This window comes from Eleutherodactylus coqui, chromosome 2, assembly GCF_035609145.1.
Source record: "Eleutherodactylus coqui strain aEleCoq1 chromosome 2, aEleCoq1.hap1, whole genome shotgun sequence".
NCBI classification, from domain to species: Eukaryota; Metazoa; Chordata; class Amphibia; order Anura; family Eleutherodactylidae; genus Eleutherodactylus; species Eleutherodactylus coqui.
Genome location: NC_089838.1, coordinates 175,348,862 through 175,368,297, shown reverse-complemented (window position 1 = coordinate 175,368,297; position 19,436 = coordinate 175,348,862). Strand labels below are relative to the sequence as shown.

Sequence of the window (19,436 nt, the reverse complement as noted above, 5' to 3'; positions counted from 1 at the left end):
TTCCCAAGAACAGCAATCCTGAAGGTCCTGGCATAAATGCAGTAAGGTCACACATATATGCACTGTCACTATATTAATTTCAATAACAGCACTGGAAATTACCAAGCACTTGTGTTTAGCTATTTCTGGAGCTGTCATTGAAACAAATGGAGCAGCAGCATGCATGTGTGATCTCTACTTCATTTATGTGGGGATCAGTGGGGACCCCAGCAGTTGGACTCCTACCAATTATAGAGCTATGCCCTATCCTGTGGACAGGGACATGTGACCACTACAGTTAAGCCCTAGTCAAAGTGAGCCAGTGATTGGCTTCAGGTGTTCAGATGTTCCTAGTGTTGGTGATGTCATCACAGAGGACCAAGGCATCAGTAAAATGGGTGAGATGAGTATTGCTCCGTTTATATTATTACAGCCTTATGAGTAGCTTTTATGTTTGGCTGGTTAACCCCCTTAAGCCCTACATGTAGTAGCTCTTACAGTTTGAACCTTATAAAGTGGACAATAAACAGGCTGGTTTATGTTTTTATATGGACTTTGATGGTCTATCCTAGACCTGTAAGCATTTAAAATAATAATAAATTGCTAAATATAATTAATCCACAACTCCATTAAAATACTTTCTAACTCCTCTCAGATATTTGAAGCCACCATACAAATACTGAGATGGCATAGCACACAGGTTAATAAAGGTACATTTAACCCCTTAATTACTGCCCATACGCATTTTTATAAAAATGATAAAAGATAGTGATATTCAAGCCCTCTAGTGGGACAAAAGTAAAGTTAAAAAAGTATTTAAAAAAAGCTAAAAATAAATAAAATCAGAATGTCAAAACTCCACCTTTCCCCCTTTATGATGTAAAAAATATATATATGTATAAAAAACAAAACATTCTGGTATCGCCAAGTTCATAATGACCCAGAGAAAAAAGTTAGTACTAGTTATTATTTAATCTATACATTTCACTCCATAAAAATAAAAAAAATAGCAAAATAGCTCATTTTGCCTATGTTGTCTTACAAATATTGGAATAGAAAGCAATCAAAGCATTGTATGGATTAACATTAAAAAGTACAACTTGTCCTGCACATAAAAAATCCTCATACAGCATTATTGAAGTAAAAGAAAAATATTAGGGGTCTTTGAATGCAGTGATTAAGTGGAAAAGTTGTAAAAAGAAAACTATATAAATTTGGTATCAACATAATCATATTGACCTGCAAAATTAATTTAAAGGGGTTGTCCCGCGCCGAAACGTTTTATTTTTTTTTTCAATAGCCCCCCCGTTCGGCGCGAGACAAACCCGATGCAGGGGTTAAAAAAGAAAACCGGATAGTGCTTACCTGAATCCCCGCGCTCCGGTGACTTCTTACTTACCTGGTGAAGATGGCCGCCGGGATCTTCACCCTCGGTGGACCGCAGGTCTTCTGTGCGGTCCATTGCCGATTCCAGCCTCCTGATTGGCTGGAATCGGCACGTGACGGGGCGGAGCTACGAGGAGCCGCTCTCCGGCACGAGCGGCCCCATTCAGAAAAGAAGAAGACCGGATTGCGCAAGCGCGTCTAATCGGGAGATTAGACGCTGAAAATTAGACGGCACCATGGAGACGAGGACGCTAGCAACGGAATAGGTAAGTGAATAACTTCTGTATGGCTCATAATTAATGCACAATGTACATTACAAAGTGCATTAATATGGCCATACAGAAGTGTATACCCACACTTGCTTTCGCGGGACAACCCCTTTAACATATTATTTATACTGCACAGTGAACACCATTAAAAATAAAGATAAGATCCCTGCAAGAACTGATGGGCGACTTGGGTTTGCTGGCCGTGGCATTGTTTCAGTACCTGCAGTTACGCACATATTTACAATATCTCATCCCTGGATCACAACTCTTGGCCCCTCTATCCCAGTTTGAAAAACTTTGTATGTCATTCACACCACCTACAAAAGAGATTTCTCGGTATACCATATCTTGCTGGCAGAGAAAACACGGAAAGACTCATTGGCATTTAAGCGAGGTTGGGAAAAAGAACTAGGCAAAACTTTTACAGAAGAACAATGGGCCAAAATTTTCAAATCTGACATACAAAGGCTTTCGGTCTACCAAAGACCAGGAACTTAACCATAAGCTGTTAACTCAATGGTATTGAACCGTAATGAGAGTAGCCAATATGTTCCCTCAGACTTCAAGCTCCCGTTGGAGGTGCACCTCAGGTACAGGCTCCTTCATACATATTTGGTGGTTTTGCCCCCTAATAAGGCCGCTGTGGCATGACATAAACAACCTATTCAACGTGGTTTACCATTCGTCCTTAACCTTTTCCCCAGAGTTAGCACTGCTTTCATTGCTTCCAGGCTGTCTGACACAGACTAAATAGAGCCCAGAAATGTTCTCCTAGCCATGCGCCAGCTTATTCCCAAATTATAGAAATCAACATCACCTCACACATGGCTACAATGGATAGAGACATTAGATGAAATAATGTTCATGGAAGAGATTGGGGCAAACGATGACAACAAAATGCCAGCTTTTATAATACTTTGGCAGCTTGGACTCCCTGTGCATAAATGTTTGGTTGGTATCAGGTGTTGCGACCTCATAATCACAATTTACTACATTCATCATCCTCCACTCACCAAATTATTAATATAAGAGGCTCAAGCCCTACATTCTCCCCTTACACCTCTATCCTCTTTCCAACCACAGTTTCCTCAGATTTTGCCATGCTATTGAGTTAAGGTCTGAGCGTGCCTGGTGTGAGCGTAGACCTTTTTTTTCTCTTATTATCATTAGTGTTTAATAAAAGAGGAGAAATATATAGTATGAGTCTAATAAGGAATTATATAACTGTTGATGCATATCTTGAATGTAAACTCATTCCTCTATGTACTTTTTAGTTCTTCAATAAAATACTTTTGAACCATAAAAATAAAGATGAAATTGTAGAATTGTAGATCTTGCCTCTAAAAAAAAGAATAAAAAGCAATGAAAATCAATTATGTCTCCAAAAATTGGATAAATGAAGATTAGAGTTTCTCCCACAGAAAACAAGCCATTATAAAGCTCCATAGGTGTAAAAATAAAAATGCTATTGCTCTTGAAATGTGGCAACACAAAAGCAAATCTTTACAAAAAAAGTGTTTTTAGTGTACAAAAATAGCAAAAAAAAAGCCTGTATAAACTTGGTATTGCCGGAATCATGCTGACATAGAAAATAATGTTATCACATTATTTTTTTCTGCATGCTGAACACCATAAAAATGAAATCCAAAAATGATGTGATTAAAAAAATGCAACTTGTTCCGTGAAAAACAAGCCATCACTTGGCTATGTGAGCAGAAAGATTAAGGCTCTAGGAATGTGACTATGAAAATAACTGGAAGAGTAGTGGAACATTAAGGCGCAAACAGGATTTGGCACTAAGGGGTTAACATCTTAATTCATTGAGGTGCGAGCCTCAGAACACCCCCAAATGACATATTTGCGTACCTGGTTACAATTCCTGTCATGTTTGGTATCACTGAGTAGATTAAATCATGACCGGAAATATGTAAGGCATACATTACCAATCGGCGGATCTCCTGCAAAGATATGGCCGAAATAGAGAATTATTGTTTTTCATAGGTACGTACGCATTTACCCCACCCCTCTCTGAATGACCTCAGAGGGGGTGGGGGAGGTGTGTTCTGGGGAAACTTTAAAAATTAGGGGGTCAGAGGGACCCAGTGTTAGATCTTCGGAGGTACACTACGGCATATGGACTTTCCCGTTTGTTTCCAGTGACTCCGGACAATCAGAACCTTTGGCAGAACATCCCAAATCTGGTATCTTTCTTTTATCTCTTGCTTGTTTTACTTTAAGTACTGTATGTTGTGTATACCTGTAAATGTTATCGCCATGTAACATCTTTTTCTGTATATTTTTGTATATATTTAATTTTAGCAATGCTAGTTTTTTTTAGAATAAATCTGCAATTTATTAGTCAAGATTGTGTTAATAATTCATAAATCTAGGTTCCAGCTTACCTGAAAAACAAAAGCTGGTGGTTGCAGAGAGTGTGTGTGGGTATTGTAGAGTGCTGGAGGCGTTAGACTGGATCAGGGGGTGATTTGAGCTTTTGTTGTGCATGCGTGCAGAAGCTGGGTACAAATCCGCCTGTATTGTAATGTCTCCACACTTGCAATCTCACTAGACTGACTTATCGAAGCTCTGCCATGACAAGTGTTCATAGAGGTGAGAGCACTTGGATTAGGCGATCTGTGACAGATTAGTGATAGAGGCGGGATCGATTGCGGGTCCCCCTCGCTCTCCGTGACAATAATTACCCCACGTAGAGGTAATTTATAACAGATTGTATTCACCCCTGCCTGTTCATGTGAAAGCTATAGTTCACAAAGTATGGCAAACTGAATTGCCCTTTTAATAACACTACAAAGACAAAACCTGTATTGCTCCTTTCAATTATTATTAGCATTTATTTACTTTAACCCCTTAAAGACCAAGCGCTGCAAATTTATGGTGCTTGGTCCTGGGCTTTAATCTCGGCCAATAGCAAAAATACGGTGTGGCATTAAAGCCTCTGATCCTGCAATCAAGCAGGAGTAGGTCGGGTTCTCAGCTGTTAGTCACAGCTGAGAACTAAAGGAGAAGCGGTTTTAACCGCTTCTACCTTCTCCTTTCTTCGGTACACAGCGCTCATTGAGAATAGATGAACTTTGATTACGGGGTGCATATGGCATCAGTTTTGGTTGGCGTCAGCAGCAGTAATTTTCTTTTCTATGCATATATTTTTATTTTATTTTGTGATTTTTTTTAAACTTATTTTTAACTATTTTTTAAACCATCTATGACTGCCATCACATCATATAAGACCTCTGGGGGTCATTCACCTGGTATTTTTTTTTTCTTCATACTTTTCCACTGTAGCTGGGGCATTCATAAGAGCCTTAGTTAGTACATAGTGCTCATTCAGCGCTGTGTAGCTTGAAAAGAAGAAGGCAGAAGTAGTTAAAAATTGCTTCTTCCTTCTTCTCCAGGTCCTCTGCTGTGTCTGACAGCTAAGGACCTGACCTGCTCCTGCTTGATTGCAGAAGCAGAGGCTTTAATCCCGCACCGTGCATCAACTATTGGCAGGGAATAAAGCCAAGGACCAAGCGCCATATATATACTGTGCTTGATCCTTAAGGGGTTAAATATGTAACATGAATAAAGAATAGAAACAAGCAAGTACAATAAATATGTGCTTACTGAGTTACAGGTGCGTAAGTAGAAAGGGTACTTCTGGGGCTTACAAACTACAAGGGAAGTGGGAAGGAGACAGAAGATGATGGTAGAATTTGTTCATATGGTAATATAGTGCTGGCAGAATTATTGTATATTGTTTTTAAAGTTTTGTTTTTTTTAAGCTACAGGTTGCTATTGAAAGTTTGGATGGTGGAGTTAAAAGTTTTTCATGTGTTGAAGTACCAAGTTCTAGAGTACGGAAAATTTGTGGAAAAATCATGGAGATGATGATTGCAGAATTAGACAAGGAGGTCTTGTGAGGACTGGAAATTGTGGTGGGAAGTATTGGGATATTGGGGGAGAGATGTATGAAGGAACAAAGGTTGTGAACTATCTTATATGTAAATGACAGCATTTTGCAATAAATTAGCTTGGCAACTGGTAGCTAGAGAGGGGACTGGTAGAGAGCAGAAGCGGTAGAGGAATGAGGGAAGAGATAATTAACCTGCAGAGTAATTGAAGATGGATGGGAAAAGTGCAAGATTGTTAAAGGGGGGGCATAGAGTAGGATGTTACATTCATCTCTGTGGGATATGATTAGGGCACATACAAGCATTTTTTATTGACTTAAGTTCCTGGATAGAGATGAGCGAGCATACTCTATAAGGCAAATTACTCAAGCAAGTAGTGCCTTATTCGAGTACCTGCCCGCTCGTCTCTAAAGATTCGGCTGCCGGAACGGGTGACAGGTGAGTTGCGGCGGTGAGCAGGGGGGAGCAGGGGGGAGAGAGGGAGAGAGGGAGAGAGAGATCTCCCCTCCGTTCCTCCCCGCTCTCCCCCGCCGCTCCCCGCCACCTGCCGGCACCCGAATCTTTAGAGACGAGCGGGCAGGTACTCGAATAAGAAACTACTCGCTCTAGTAGTTTGCCTTATCGAGTATGCTTGCTCATCTCTATTCATGGATACATTGGGTGTAATCAAAGGTTATCCTGAGGAAACAGACTTGTAAAAGAGGGCAACGTGTGGAGGGCAAATAAATTGGTCCATAAATCTATTACAAATGAATGTGGAGTATTCATTTAGCTAACTATATCAGATACTTTCTCATTATTTAAATAAAACAATGGTATTTGCACCAATGTGAGGTGAGCAATGGAACACTAGTGCAGCTGACAGACCAATGGCATCTACCAAGCCATTACAGATGAGCATTATTTAGTTCCCCTCAAAATCAGACCTATGAAACACATGTTATTGGAGCAGCACAACAGGCAGATCCAATAACATCAATACCCAGATCATATAATGCTTGCAAATATACAGTGAAAGCTTCCTCAAATCAATCAAAATGATATCACATAGCATTGTTACTGGGTCTTCATAAGCAAGGTAGTAGTAAGAGTACTTCAGCTGATATCTTGCGTGTGAAAGCCTTACAGTGTATTGACTGCATCTCTGTGAGAATGCCTGGCTAGGCAAGAGGGGTATAAATGGACAGCTCAAAGAGCGTGGACAAAATACTGAGAAAAGCTCCAGCCAATAGTGTAGTCTAGCATCCCAGCTTCACATGGGTTACCTGGTGATATCACCAAGCAGCTATAGAAGCCACCAGTAGCCAAAAATCCTATGTGTTTCGAAATGAATGTACTCCTTCCTTAGGAAATTGGCTTACCAGGGATCCAGGTTTCCTTATACATCATACCAGGTAAAATAATAAGATAAGCAGATCTCTTTGCCCTCTCAGTTAACATTTTCTACCAAGAATTCAATTACTTAGATCTGCCCTATTAATATATTGCACAGCATTGATGCTTAGCCAGATACAAATTCAGCCATCCATCACACATATATTCCTTTTAATATAAATAGAATTATAAAATATAAAAATACCAAACAAATAGGCAAACATGTATATAAGTCTAAAAATAATTAGAAAATGAAATGTAAAACAAAATATAGCATTCTTTATCAAGTCCATGGATTTTTTTTAAAGCAAATAACTCAATTCCCCAATTAATTCCCTTGGAGGCTAAATGTGTCCAAATTAAAAATCCACAAAATGGAACTGAAGCAAACTGAAAGCATTAAGTTTTCTTTCAAAACCCATTGAAATCAAAGGTGAAAAAAACAGATCAGTTTATTTCAGTTTCTCTCTGCTTCTCTGTTCTAAAAACTGAACAGAAGGAGAGAAAGGCACAATGGAGGCAAACACTAGTATTAACCCACCCTGCCTGCGTACTATAATGTGAGAGACCCATAGCAATGTATATAATGTGTGATTTAAGTTATATAAAATTTTGATTGATTTATTTAAGGAAGCTTTTACTGTATATTTACAAGCATAACCCCCAGACAGCACGCCCACTGCCTTGGTGTCACACTGGACTCGGACCTCTCCTTTACTCCACACATCCAATCTCTGGCCCGAACATGCCACCTACAGTTCAGAAATATTGCTAAAATCTGGCCGTTCCTAACCACGGACACGCTAAAGACACTTGTTGCTGCCCTCACCCACTCCCGACTTGACTACTTTGACTCGCTGTTCACTGGCCCCCCTGCAACAGACTCTCCCCTCTCCAATCTATACTAAATGCGGCAGCTAGGCTCCTTTTTCTATCCAGCTGTTACTCAGATGCCTCTGCACTATGCCAGACACTGCATTGGCTGCCCATCGATTGCAGAACAAAATTTAAATTCCTAACCTTCACCCACAAAGCTCTCCACTGTGCCGTGCCACCATACATCGCTTCCCTCCTGTCTGTACACCACCCAGCCCACACACTCCAATCCACTAACACACTCAGACTAAATATACCCCTCTAATACAAACCTCACATGCCTGCCTCCAGGACTTCACCAGAGCAGCACCCATCCTCTGGAACGCTCTACCCCAAGGCATACGAATAATCCCTGATGCACGAAATTTTAGACGTGCCCTAAAAAAACACCTTTTCAGGGAGGCATACAAAATCTCCTGACCTAGTCCCCCTGCCCCTTCCTGTGGCTATCCACACCTTCCACCCTGCCTATCACATATGACCTCTACCCCTGTACCTCCTTACCGCCCCCACCTTGTTTGCTTCCTAATAACTCATTTCCATATGTAATTCCCATACTGCCTGTGTTTCCCCGTGCCTTATTTCCCTCCTCCCGCTCCCTCTGTACCCCTGTATCACCCCCACCTATTAATTTCAAAATAATTGTATACCACATGCAATTGTTTGTATTGTCTGTGTTCTCGTATGCTTGAAAGCGCTGCGGAATACGTTGGCGCTATACAAATAAAGATTATTAGTATTGTAAGATCACGGTATTGATGGTATTGGAGCAACCTGTTGTTCTTGGACCCATTCTGTTTCACTTTTTCATTGTTGTTTTGACTTACTGGTAAATGGGCATTCCTCTCTTTGACAGTTATGGCATATCCAGACTACCTGTAATGTTAGCTGTGTGTTACACCTCTATAGCCCTCACTTAGGGACAGACGGTACTCAGAATTGGCACAGGCCTAGCACTTGTCCACGTATACTATACAGAGTCAGTGTAGGGTGGCTCATGCAGCGTGAGTCATATCAAGCGGTAGAAAAGAAAAAAAGCTAAATATACCTTTAATGTTCATGTTACACAACCCCTGAAAGTTTTCATACCATCCATAATATTTCCAAATAGTACCACCATACAATCTAAACAGCAAATAAATCTAAAGACATATTTTCATACACTTTTGTTTCTTATTTTCCATGCGAAAGTTAATCCTTAAGACCACTCACCAAACCCGATTAGTGCATAGACAAGTATGAATAACACTGTGTTAGAGCCTATCCACCTTCCACTGTGATACTTCTCATCCCTTCCCCTTCAAAATTAACAGCAACATTATTCCTTTTTGTACCCCTTCCTCAATTGCAGCAGCATTCTCCCCCTCTCCATCCCTTTCCATTGGCAACAGCATTCTCAACCTTCCCGCCCCTCTACCACTGGCAGCAGCATCTCCCCCTTCTATCTATCCACCACTTGCAGCAGAATTCTCCTCTTTTCCACACTTTAATCGTTGGTAGAAGCATTCTCCATATCTGTCGCCTAGCACGTGACCAGTCCAGCCAATCACTGGCTACATGGTTACATGCTGTACATACTAGCATACAGCAACATACATTAATAGTGTAAGGGTGTGTTCACATGGGGCATATACGCAGCATATTTTTCTTCTGGATTTGCAGTTGGGAAATCTGCAGCGTATTACAGAAGCAGCAAAGTCAATGAGATTAGACAAATATCATGCAAATGCTGTAAAAAACTGCAAAGAAAATAACGCATAGTGTGGAGTTTTAAAACCATGGCACGTCAATTTATGTCACATTTTGAATGCGAATCTCACACAAATCTGCAACAAAATTCATGACAAATCTGTTACACATGCAGAGTTTGACACAGAACTAGCTGCATCAAAATCCGTGGCAGAAAATAAGCAGCAGTTTATTTTTACAATTGGACGTACCACTTTTTACCACCACGCACAATATAATTATTTAATATGCCAAAATTGCTAATGTGATTAAAGCAAATTTTTTGGAACATAAAATTTTTATTTTCTGCAAAAAGTGCAAAGAATATTGCAAACTGATATCTAAACAAAGTTGATTTTAATATAGTCTAATGACTTTTCCTGCTGCATTAAACAAATCTTAGAGAACGACAACAAACAGTAGATCTCTTCTTAGAATACTGACACAAATACACATACATACCTTGGCTCATGAAAGTTGAGATAAGAATAATGCTCTAGCAGTTTCCAGGTAATGCCATTGTCATGAGAGTAGTGGAGTAAAACACCTTCTCCTGGCTTGTTAGGGGCCTTGCACGTGCTTAAAACTGATTTACTTCCAATCCGTAAAGTAAACTGCAGAAACCTGTGAATAAAATTCTTCAAAACTTAAATTTTGGAAAAGTCAGTCCATGCTATTTTATAATATGCCTCCATCCATCACATAATGTATGGTCTAGGAATAGAGATGAGCGAACGTGCTCGTTTCGAGTAATCACTTGATCGAGCATCGCTTTTTTCGAGCAAGTGCCTAATTGGGCAAAAAGATTCGGGAGGCGCTGGGGGTGAGCGGGGGGGGGGGGGGAGGGAGCTCCCCCCTGTTCCCCCCTGCTACCCCCCGCTCCACCCTGCCGCCCCCCCGAATCTTTTCGCCCAAGTAGGCAGTTACTCGAAAAAAAGCGATGCTCGATGGAGTAATTGTCCTAAACGAGCACGTTCGCTCATCTCTATCTAGGAATACATTTTGTTTGCATCACATGTTCCATTCAGTGTTCGATACTGAAAACTGTAAGTAAGCTGCATAAAACCTCAGTAAACTGTTTTTAAATCACATTTTTTTTCAACAGTTCACACATTATTTACAACAGTTCACACAGGTTTTATGCATCTTACCTGCCATCTTTAGTACCAAACACTGAATTTTTTTGCACACCTCTGTAATTTTGGGCCCATGGTGTGCCTTCAATATTGTTTTTACTGCTTCCCTGGAAGAATACAGTGTTTTATACAGTGCCACATTGAGATCCTTCGTGTTTGGAATATGGATCTGTAGGTCCTTCATATCACGTACAGAATCCTATTCCATAGTCATGATCTCTAAACATTACACTATTCAATAAAAGTGAATCAAAGATTTCCTATGGGAGCTAGTGTAAGTACTGTTATTTCAATGTTTGTGAATGATGTCTTCTATTCATAGCAGTGCAAATAAACCTTGTATCTCTGTTGCTTAATAACAAATGTATCGAATATGAATAAATGTTGAATGTTTGTCATATAAGAAAATATTTACATCTATGTCTGAATGAGATCTACAGACCTTACAATGGCTTTTTTGCTTTTTTACATTTTACTGACACATCCTACCAGAACAAAGTAACAATGTATGGTATGTATAATATGTATATATAATGCATATATATATATATATATATATATATATATATATATATATATACACACATACATACAATGCAAATTGAAATCATTTTAGTAGATTTGCAGCATCCCTACTAACTTACCTGGACTGCGAGCTATCAAGAAAGGTAGTGATAAGCTGCCTCCTCCCATCCTTGTTAAAAATCAAAGCTTTGCCACTAGCTAGAACACCACAGCCAAAACTGACTTCAGCACCACGTATAGAGTAGAAATTGTGGTAAGAAGAAAGTCTGGCACTGGTGAAGCTTTCTGAAATAAACATTGGGAAAGTCTGTGAAGCCATTTCACAAGCTGGACCTGAAAAACCAGGCTCACACCTGTAATATAAAGAATGCTCAGTTAAAGCTTACATGTAACTACATTATGTTGAAACATTATTTAATGTTGGTAGCATGTCAAGCATATTATAGCATGTTGCCAGTACAAATGATATCACTGTTGATCAACAAATAAAGAGGGAAATATATCAAGACTAGCAATTTCTACACCAGTCTTCATATAAGCTGTGTCAGACTGAAGTGCACATAATATAGCTAGAGGCACATACCTTTTAATATATTAGACATATCTCTGACTATCAGTATGCCAGCTCAATTTATTACTAACAGTTTCTGGAGTAGATTAGTACAAATGTGCCAAAAAAACTGCATTTGCAACAAAATTGCAAATTTCTGGCACCACAAAATGCTATCCAAATATTGATATAAAAATCTAAATGATCTCATATAGATTAGGTAATGCATCCCCAAATCGTAAGGTGCAGAACACCATCAGTGTCTGATGAATATATGCTTTCATACTTTAAATGTGATAGAAACTCAGATGACAAGAATGATTACTCAATAAAGTACATAGCAAAAATCAATAGAGTGAACTCTCATCATTTCAAGATAAAGTGTCATGTGGGAGGTCTGACCTAGACTGCAGTAATAAGTGCATCAAGCAGTAAATGAGGTATTTCCAAGATATATGGGACACTCACTTGCAACCAGTTCTTGTACATTGTCCTCGACCAGAGCAGAATTTCAGACAAGATGGTCCAATGTAAACTGAAACAGAAATTTAATTTGCACATCAGTTGATTTGTGGCGAGAGAACCGTGTACTCTGATTACAAATGGGAAAGTTGTAAGAATAAATCCATAAGGGCATTGATTGTAAAAGATACATTTTTTTCAGGGGCACTTTGACACAGAAACCGTAAATATTTGCTTAGCACTGTATTGACTTTCCAGGAGCCATAATTAACAGAAGGTCTAAGATACTCATCTCTACTATCATACAGCATATCTATCCTAAGTTAAAAATAAAGAATAGGAAATAAAGTAGGTGCAGACTTTGTGGGCTTTTTCTGCCATCATTCTTCTATATTTCTATGCATTTAATGTCCACTGCTTGTGGGTCTTGCACAGTATATGGACATGTGTCCATGTGCTGTGCAATGCGAGTTGCATCCAAAATTGGTGGGCCATACGCCCATGTGAATATACCCTAGCAGTCACATTAAAATTGGAAAAACCCTCCTAAAAAGTGTAACTTTTTTTGTTGCAGACTTTGAATTTTCTATGGTGCCACATTCTTGCCATAGAAGAGAGCATTTTTTATTTTTTTTCATTAATTAAACTTATTTTTTGCAGGATGACCTGAAATTTTTATTGGCACCATTTTGAGATATATACGACTTTTTAATTAATTTTCATTCCTGCCTTGGGTGAAGAGGGATAAAAAAAATTGGCTATGTTGGCATTTTATTTTTTTACAGAATTAACCATGCTAGATAAATAATATAATATTTTATAGTACAGGATGTTATAAATGTGGTGATATCAATTATATGTGGGGGGGGGGGGGGGGCGTTGTCTTTTTTTCCTTCAATATTTAAAGCACTGTATAAGTAAAAAAGCCTTTAACGGTAAAAATATTTAGATGCCATGGTCAGCAATGACTATGGCATCTGCAGGATTAACCCCTTCAGTGGCAGTCCCGGAAATTTTCCAGGACTAGCTCCACTGCCCATAGTGATATATCCCAAAAGATTTCTGGGCTATGTTTTACAATGGGACCATGCAGAACACAATGCCATAAGCTGTAGCATTGTGTTCTGCACACACACCGCCTGCACAGTCCCACAGAGAACCAGTGCAGGACTTTAAAAAAAGAAGCTGGAAGATATAACCCATCTGCCGGCAATTTCCCACTTCTTTTTTTGAACTCATGCATTGTTTAGACGTTGCCACGGAGACCAATGGCTTGTCAGTAGCCAGCTGATCATCTCCCTGTCAGGGAGAGCTGCACCAGCATTTACAGCGGAGAAAGGAGAAAACCTATGATCTCTGCTGTTTAACCCTTTACATGCCACAGTCTGTGCGACCGCAGCATGGTAAGGGTAAGAGCTGACAGAGGTAGGGGGCTTCCTCTGTCACCACCGCACCCCCGGCAATGTGATCAGGGGGTCCTGATGGGTCTCTGTGCATCCTGAGGCTTGAATATAACCTCAGAGTCTGCCAGCCAAATTCGGATATGACATTCAGACTCTCTCTGAGTGTCATAGCCTGTCTATTACCCTGCTTTTAGAGATGAGCCAGCCTACTCGGTAAGGCAGTTACTCGAGCGAGCATCGCTCTTCTCAAGTAACTGCTTAGTGATCCGAGCAGGCTCGGGTGGGCTGCGGGGGATAGCGGAGCAGGAGGAAGAGTGAGATAGATCTATATTTTGAGCACACTGTTAATCCTGTGCAGCAAAAACCATAAAGAATGGACTCAAAATCCTTTTACGGGCTTATTCAAACAGGCGTATGTCAGTTAGATTTTCATGCCCAGCTGTATATGCTTCCATCTAAGCAGTTCCTCCCTTCCCTCCCCTTCAGCGGCTCTCTGCCTCTCTCCTCCACTCCAGCGTTCGCAATGGGAGAGGGCTGGGTGGGGGCACAGCTAAGCTCTGCTATGTCCAGCCCACTCCCATTGCTGGCTATGGACAAGGGGCGGGGAGGGGGTCGGAGCTTAGCTTCGCCCCATACACTCCCATTGCAAACCGCTCAGAGGGGAGGAGAGAGGCAGAGAGCCGGTGAGTGGAAGAGAAGGGGGGGGGTGGACTGCTTAGATGGAAGTGTATATCGGCCGGCCATGAAAACGCCGGCCGATATACGCTCCTGTGAATAAGCCCTACCCTCAACAAGCACAGTAAAAGTGATTAAAAAAACCATACAGACCCCAAAATGGTACAAATAAAAAAAACTACAGCTTGTGACACAAAAACATGCACTCATAGAGCTCCTCTGTGGTAAAATAGAAAAGTTATGGGCCTTTCAATGCAGTGATGTAAAAATAATTATAATTTTCAGGAGACTGGAGAAGATCGGCGGGGAGAGATGAGGTAAGTAGACTGCCTGGGGAGAAATAGGTGATTATAGATTTTTGTTTATTACAGAACCCCTTTAAGCCCCAAATAGGCCATGTAATTAAGGGGTTAAACCCAAATGGCTTTACTACCAAAATTCCTAATCAGTGAGACTCATGCTTGTCATGTAGATTACAGTAGACCTACTGAACATAATCTAAATCGATCCATATGTCTAAAACAGTGGTAAAATAAATATTCTGATAAGAATTTATCTAGCAAACTGCACATACAGTTATGCAGTTACATGGCAATTTGTGTGTCTAAAGAGCCGATGTCTTTTATTGAATTCACACACCACCTCCATAATCAGCAGCTCAGCTGGCGATATGATATCAGAAGCCAGCAACAGACACATTGTTGCTTTACCTCCTGTTGTTACATTCCCCTCCTAAACTACTAAAGTATTAAACCATGTGTTGCAAGAAAATTTATGAAAAATGTGCAGTCTTTTGTGAATGTATGTTAACTCATCTTCTGTCTGAACTGCAACCCTTTAAGGGTTTAGAAAGTATTTTTCCATTTTTTATTTTGATAAATATCCTGTTTACTAGGACAGAAAATTAGTAATCTGACTTTTATGCTACTGAAATATCATAAAACTTATGTTTAAGAAAACTTCCTTATACAGTATTAAATACAGAAATGGGCAAACACCTATGCACTTCTGATGAACATACCTACATATTCACATATCCCTTAAAGAAAAGTTAGTTTACCATTAGTCGTGAGTCCAGAAGGCAAACAAATAATAGCAACCATTAAATAGTAGGGCTATATCTTGGTTTTAATAAAGAATGTTAATACTAACTGTTATCAAGTGCCCACATGTTTCCAACAACATGTCCGTTCTGTCTCCACCGCAATCGCGTGTCTCTTGTAAGTGCTGCATTCGGAAGAGGGGTTGCAATCCTACTCCACCTGAGTAAAATAAGTATCTATATTAGCATATCGTAAGATATTGAGAATGTTTCTTGGAACAAGATGGAGATGAACAATCCCTCAATGACACTGTGGTATAAGGAATTACTAGTTGAGTGTAAGACAAAAACCTTTTCAGTGACTGATGAGAATTTGGATAATTTCTGGTGCTGCTGCATATGGTAAAGAAGTCCACATGTGTGGTTGGTTAAGATTTAAAACTAATTAATATGATAACATATTGACTGAAAATTAAGGCTACTATCATCTTATAATTAAACTTTGGTTCAACATTGGGGAGTAATAGGCTGAACTAGATGAACATATGTCTTTTTTTTACCTTACATACTATTTAACTAATACAATAGGTACTACATTAGGGAGTAGTTCAAATAGCAATTCGATGTACACTATGTATCAATAGTCAGACACTGTATGCTGCTTCCTGACTGGTCAGTGCTGCTCATGTCAGCAGCACTGTCCAATCACACAAATGTGTAATATCTTAGACTACCAGTGCACTAGCAGTGCTCAGTATGCATCAGGTAGTCTAAGAATCATTGTGGCCATCCTGGAAACATGGAGAGAGGCCCCAGGAATAGGTGGATTAGTGGATGAACTGGGAAATTCTACACCAGGCAATATAACTTCCCTGCCTTGGTTTCAGGAAAATTTTGACCTTGTACCCAGAGAGTTGTTTCAAGTTTCCATTATGAACTCAATTGCCTATAGCTTTGCTTTTAGTCTACTGACAGCACATACATTCAACTAGAGGTTGTAGCCTGCCACACCATTAAGGTCTAAAATTCAACTCCTAAAGCCATCAGTGTCTGAATGTGACAGTGAAACAGGTTTGGGATAAAGGTTAGGATACATATATACAAATATGGAGCTTATTTACAAGTCTCTAATTGAGGACTGTGTTCTCTCTGAATTTGGAGAATTTGAATTCCAGCAGAAAGCAAAGCCTTTGCAAAGTAAAGATGGTCTTTTTTTCCCCTTTTACCCAGATCTGTATTGGACAATGTATATAGAGAGGGAACATGAACCACATAAATAGCCTATTGATAAATAAACATTGATAAGTAATAAACACAAATAGATCTCTAGCGTGAATGCCCCCAAATGTTTTTTTGTACCGCCTTTCCCGTGGCAGAAATCCATGCATGAATTCCGCGGCTATTAGGTTCTATTGAACCTAATAGCTTTCTGCCTGCCAATGCTCACATGCGGAATTCTACTGTGGATTTCCGCAGTGGGAAATAAATCGCAGCATGTTCTATTTGCTGTGCATTTACGCCGCGAGAGGTCTCCATTAATATAGCATTAATGCAGACCGCGTAAATTTGCGTGTAATTCCGCGATCACTCGCAGGCACTTCTTTGTTTAATATCACGGTATTCCTGCGGCATAAATCCATGGGCGTATCCCGCGACGCTCGTGGGCATGAGCCCTAGGAGAATGCCAGAGAGATCCTGTAAAGTTAACAGCAACAATCAAATAGATTCAAAATTATCTCAATGCTTTTCAACCTCTCTGTCTTCAACTAACAGTACATTAACCCCTTGAGTGGCGGGTTTCCTACCACCCTGTCGTGCCCACCACGGCAGGTTTTTTAAAATGGTCTAATCATTGAATTTCAACTAATTTTGCAGTTGCGTCTCAAGAGCCATAACTTTTTCATTTTTCCATTGACATGGCCATATAAGGGCTTGTTTTTTGCGGGACAAGTTGTGATTTTTTAAACAGGAGGGAGGAAAAAAAGAAATGGGGAAAAAAGAAAAAAAGGGGCCATGTCATTAAGGGGTTAAATAATGTATTAACTTCCTTCTCTGGGTCATTACGACGCACGGATACCACATGTGTGATTGTATTTTTGATTTTTTACAAAGTAAAGGGAGACAAGTGTTTTTATAATTTTTGTTTAAATAATTTTTTAACTTTTTTTTTTTTTTTAAACTTTTTATTTTTTTTTTCTGTCCCTTTAGGGGACTTCCACAGGGACCCATCAGGACCCCCTGATCACATTCCGGGGGTCTGATGGTGACAGCCCTTTACATGCTGCAGTGACAGCCCTTTACATGCTGCAGTCACATAGACTGCAGCATGTAAAGGGTTAACACAGCAGAGATCAGAGGTTTTCTCTGATCTCTGCTGTAATAGCTGGTACCTAGCTGTCCTCTGACAGCCAAGCACCAGCTCTCCCTGTCACAGAGACCATCGGCTTGCTTCTGACAAGCCGATGGTCTCTATGGCAACCTGTAAACAAAGCAGGACATTGCCGATATGCCGGCAATATCTTCTGCTGGTTTTTCAAAGCCCTTGCTTTGTTCTCTGTGGGTCTGTGCAGGCAGAGCACACTGTCACAGCTTGTGGCATTGTGCTCTGCAGCTCCCATAGTGATACATAGCCCGGAAATCTTCCGGGCTATGTCGCTATGAGCAGTGGAGCTCGTCCCGGACAATTTCCGGGCGTGCCACTCAAGTAGTTAATGTGCTCATACACAGAACAGCAGAGTTGGCCAAACCTACTGATTTTGGCAGTATTGGCAGTATTTAAAGTATATATCTTATTTGTACAGGGGTATGCAGAATCTTCCTCAATGGCAGATGTCAGACGAAATATGGATCAGGCATGTTGGACTTCAACATGTCTGATCCTTTGTTCTCACAGGAGATAAGCTGCTGCCACAGGTAGCTGCTACTACTCCTCCCCATTAAAAACGCAAGCATACTCAGTTGAATTGTGCATACATGCGTATGAGGCAGTGGTAAAGAACAGCTGTCAGCTTAATGAACATTCAACTAAGGCTGGATTCACATGAATGCATTTGCGCACAGTGCGCAATACACAGAAAATAGAACTCATTGATTTCAATTGGTTCATTCACATGCATGTATGTTGCATGCATATTTCAGTCACTCAAAAAACTAAACATCATGTTCTATTTCCTTCCACATTTTTTGCGCAGGGAAAAACAACATTTCAAAGTTATGAAACTAATTGGCCATTTCAATGGCTGAGAGCATCATTGCATATTGATTAGCGCGTAAAAAAACATGGTTGTGCGCAAATATGCAACACCAATTTGGCAAAAATGCGGCACAAGTACACTTACGTTCGTATGAATCTGGCCTAACAGCTATTTAGGGTGTACATATAATGTTGTATTAACACTGGCATTTGGAGTAAAAATTGTATGCGCTTTTACTGCGGTTGTGATATAAAATGTAACTATATCAAAAACCATGAAAAAACATGTGCAGTTATGTCAATGCAGATTTTACTGCATCCAAACCGCCCTGTGTGAACACTGCCTTAAATGACAGTAACCAATCAGATTTTGCCCAAGAAAAAGTATGTCTAGCAACATTGATCTTATCATTTCTGCTGTGACAGTGTTGAATAAAACAAATTTTTTGAAAGACTTTAGTTTCTTCTTACCCACTGTAGTTGTCAGATGAGTATATGGTGCTATGTGGGAGATGAGGACCAGCACAAAGCTCAGGCAGACATTCCGAATGCAATAAAGACCAGGTCCTGCCATGATTGGTTGAAAATTCCAAACTAACACTAATGACATTTAAAAGGAAATAAAAGTTAATATACTTGCTTACATAAAAAGTACAAAATATACACTTCAATAAAGATACCTAGTTAATCAGCAAAAAAAGAAGGACAAACTAAGGGCTCAGTCACACGGGCGCATCGGCGCCGATGCGTCTGTATGACTGACAGTTTGAAGACGCACGTCTCTCTGCAGCGCTGATGAAAGAACACATGACCGACAATGAAGCCGGTCACATGTTCTTTCCTCTGGTGCTGCAGAGAGACGTCTGTCTTCAGGTACGGCAGTCTGCTACCTGCAGTAACATGGGCACCGATGCACCCGTGTGACTG

The 19,436-nt window shown here is 40.1% G+C and overlaps 1 protein-coding gene across 1 annotated transcript in view; it reads right to left on the bottom strand.

Annotated features, from left to right (window-relative positions):
* RELN (reelin) overlaps positions 1-19,436 on the bottom strand; it is a 655,909-nt gene that overhangs the window by 268,826 nt on the left and 367,647 nt on the right. Inside the window, exons 15-19 of the mRNA XM_066591974.1 lie at positions 18,981-19,109; positions 15,427-15,536; positions 12,203-12,269; positions 11,304-11,537; positions 9,986-10,147 (exon numbers count right to left, since the gene is read on the bottom strand). Coding sequence (XP_066448071.1) covers positions 9,986-10,147; positions 11,304-11,537; positions 12,203-12,269; positions 15,427-15,536; positions 18,981-19,109 — 702 coding nt within the window. The remainder of the gene's footprint in view (positions 1-9,985; positions 10,148-11,303; positions 11,538-12,202; positions 12,270-15,426; positions 15,537-18,980; positions 19,110-19,436) is intronic.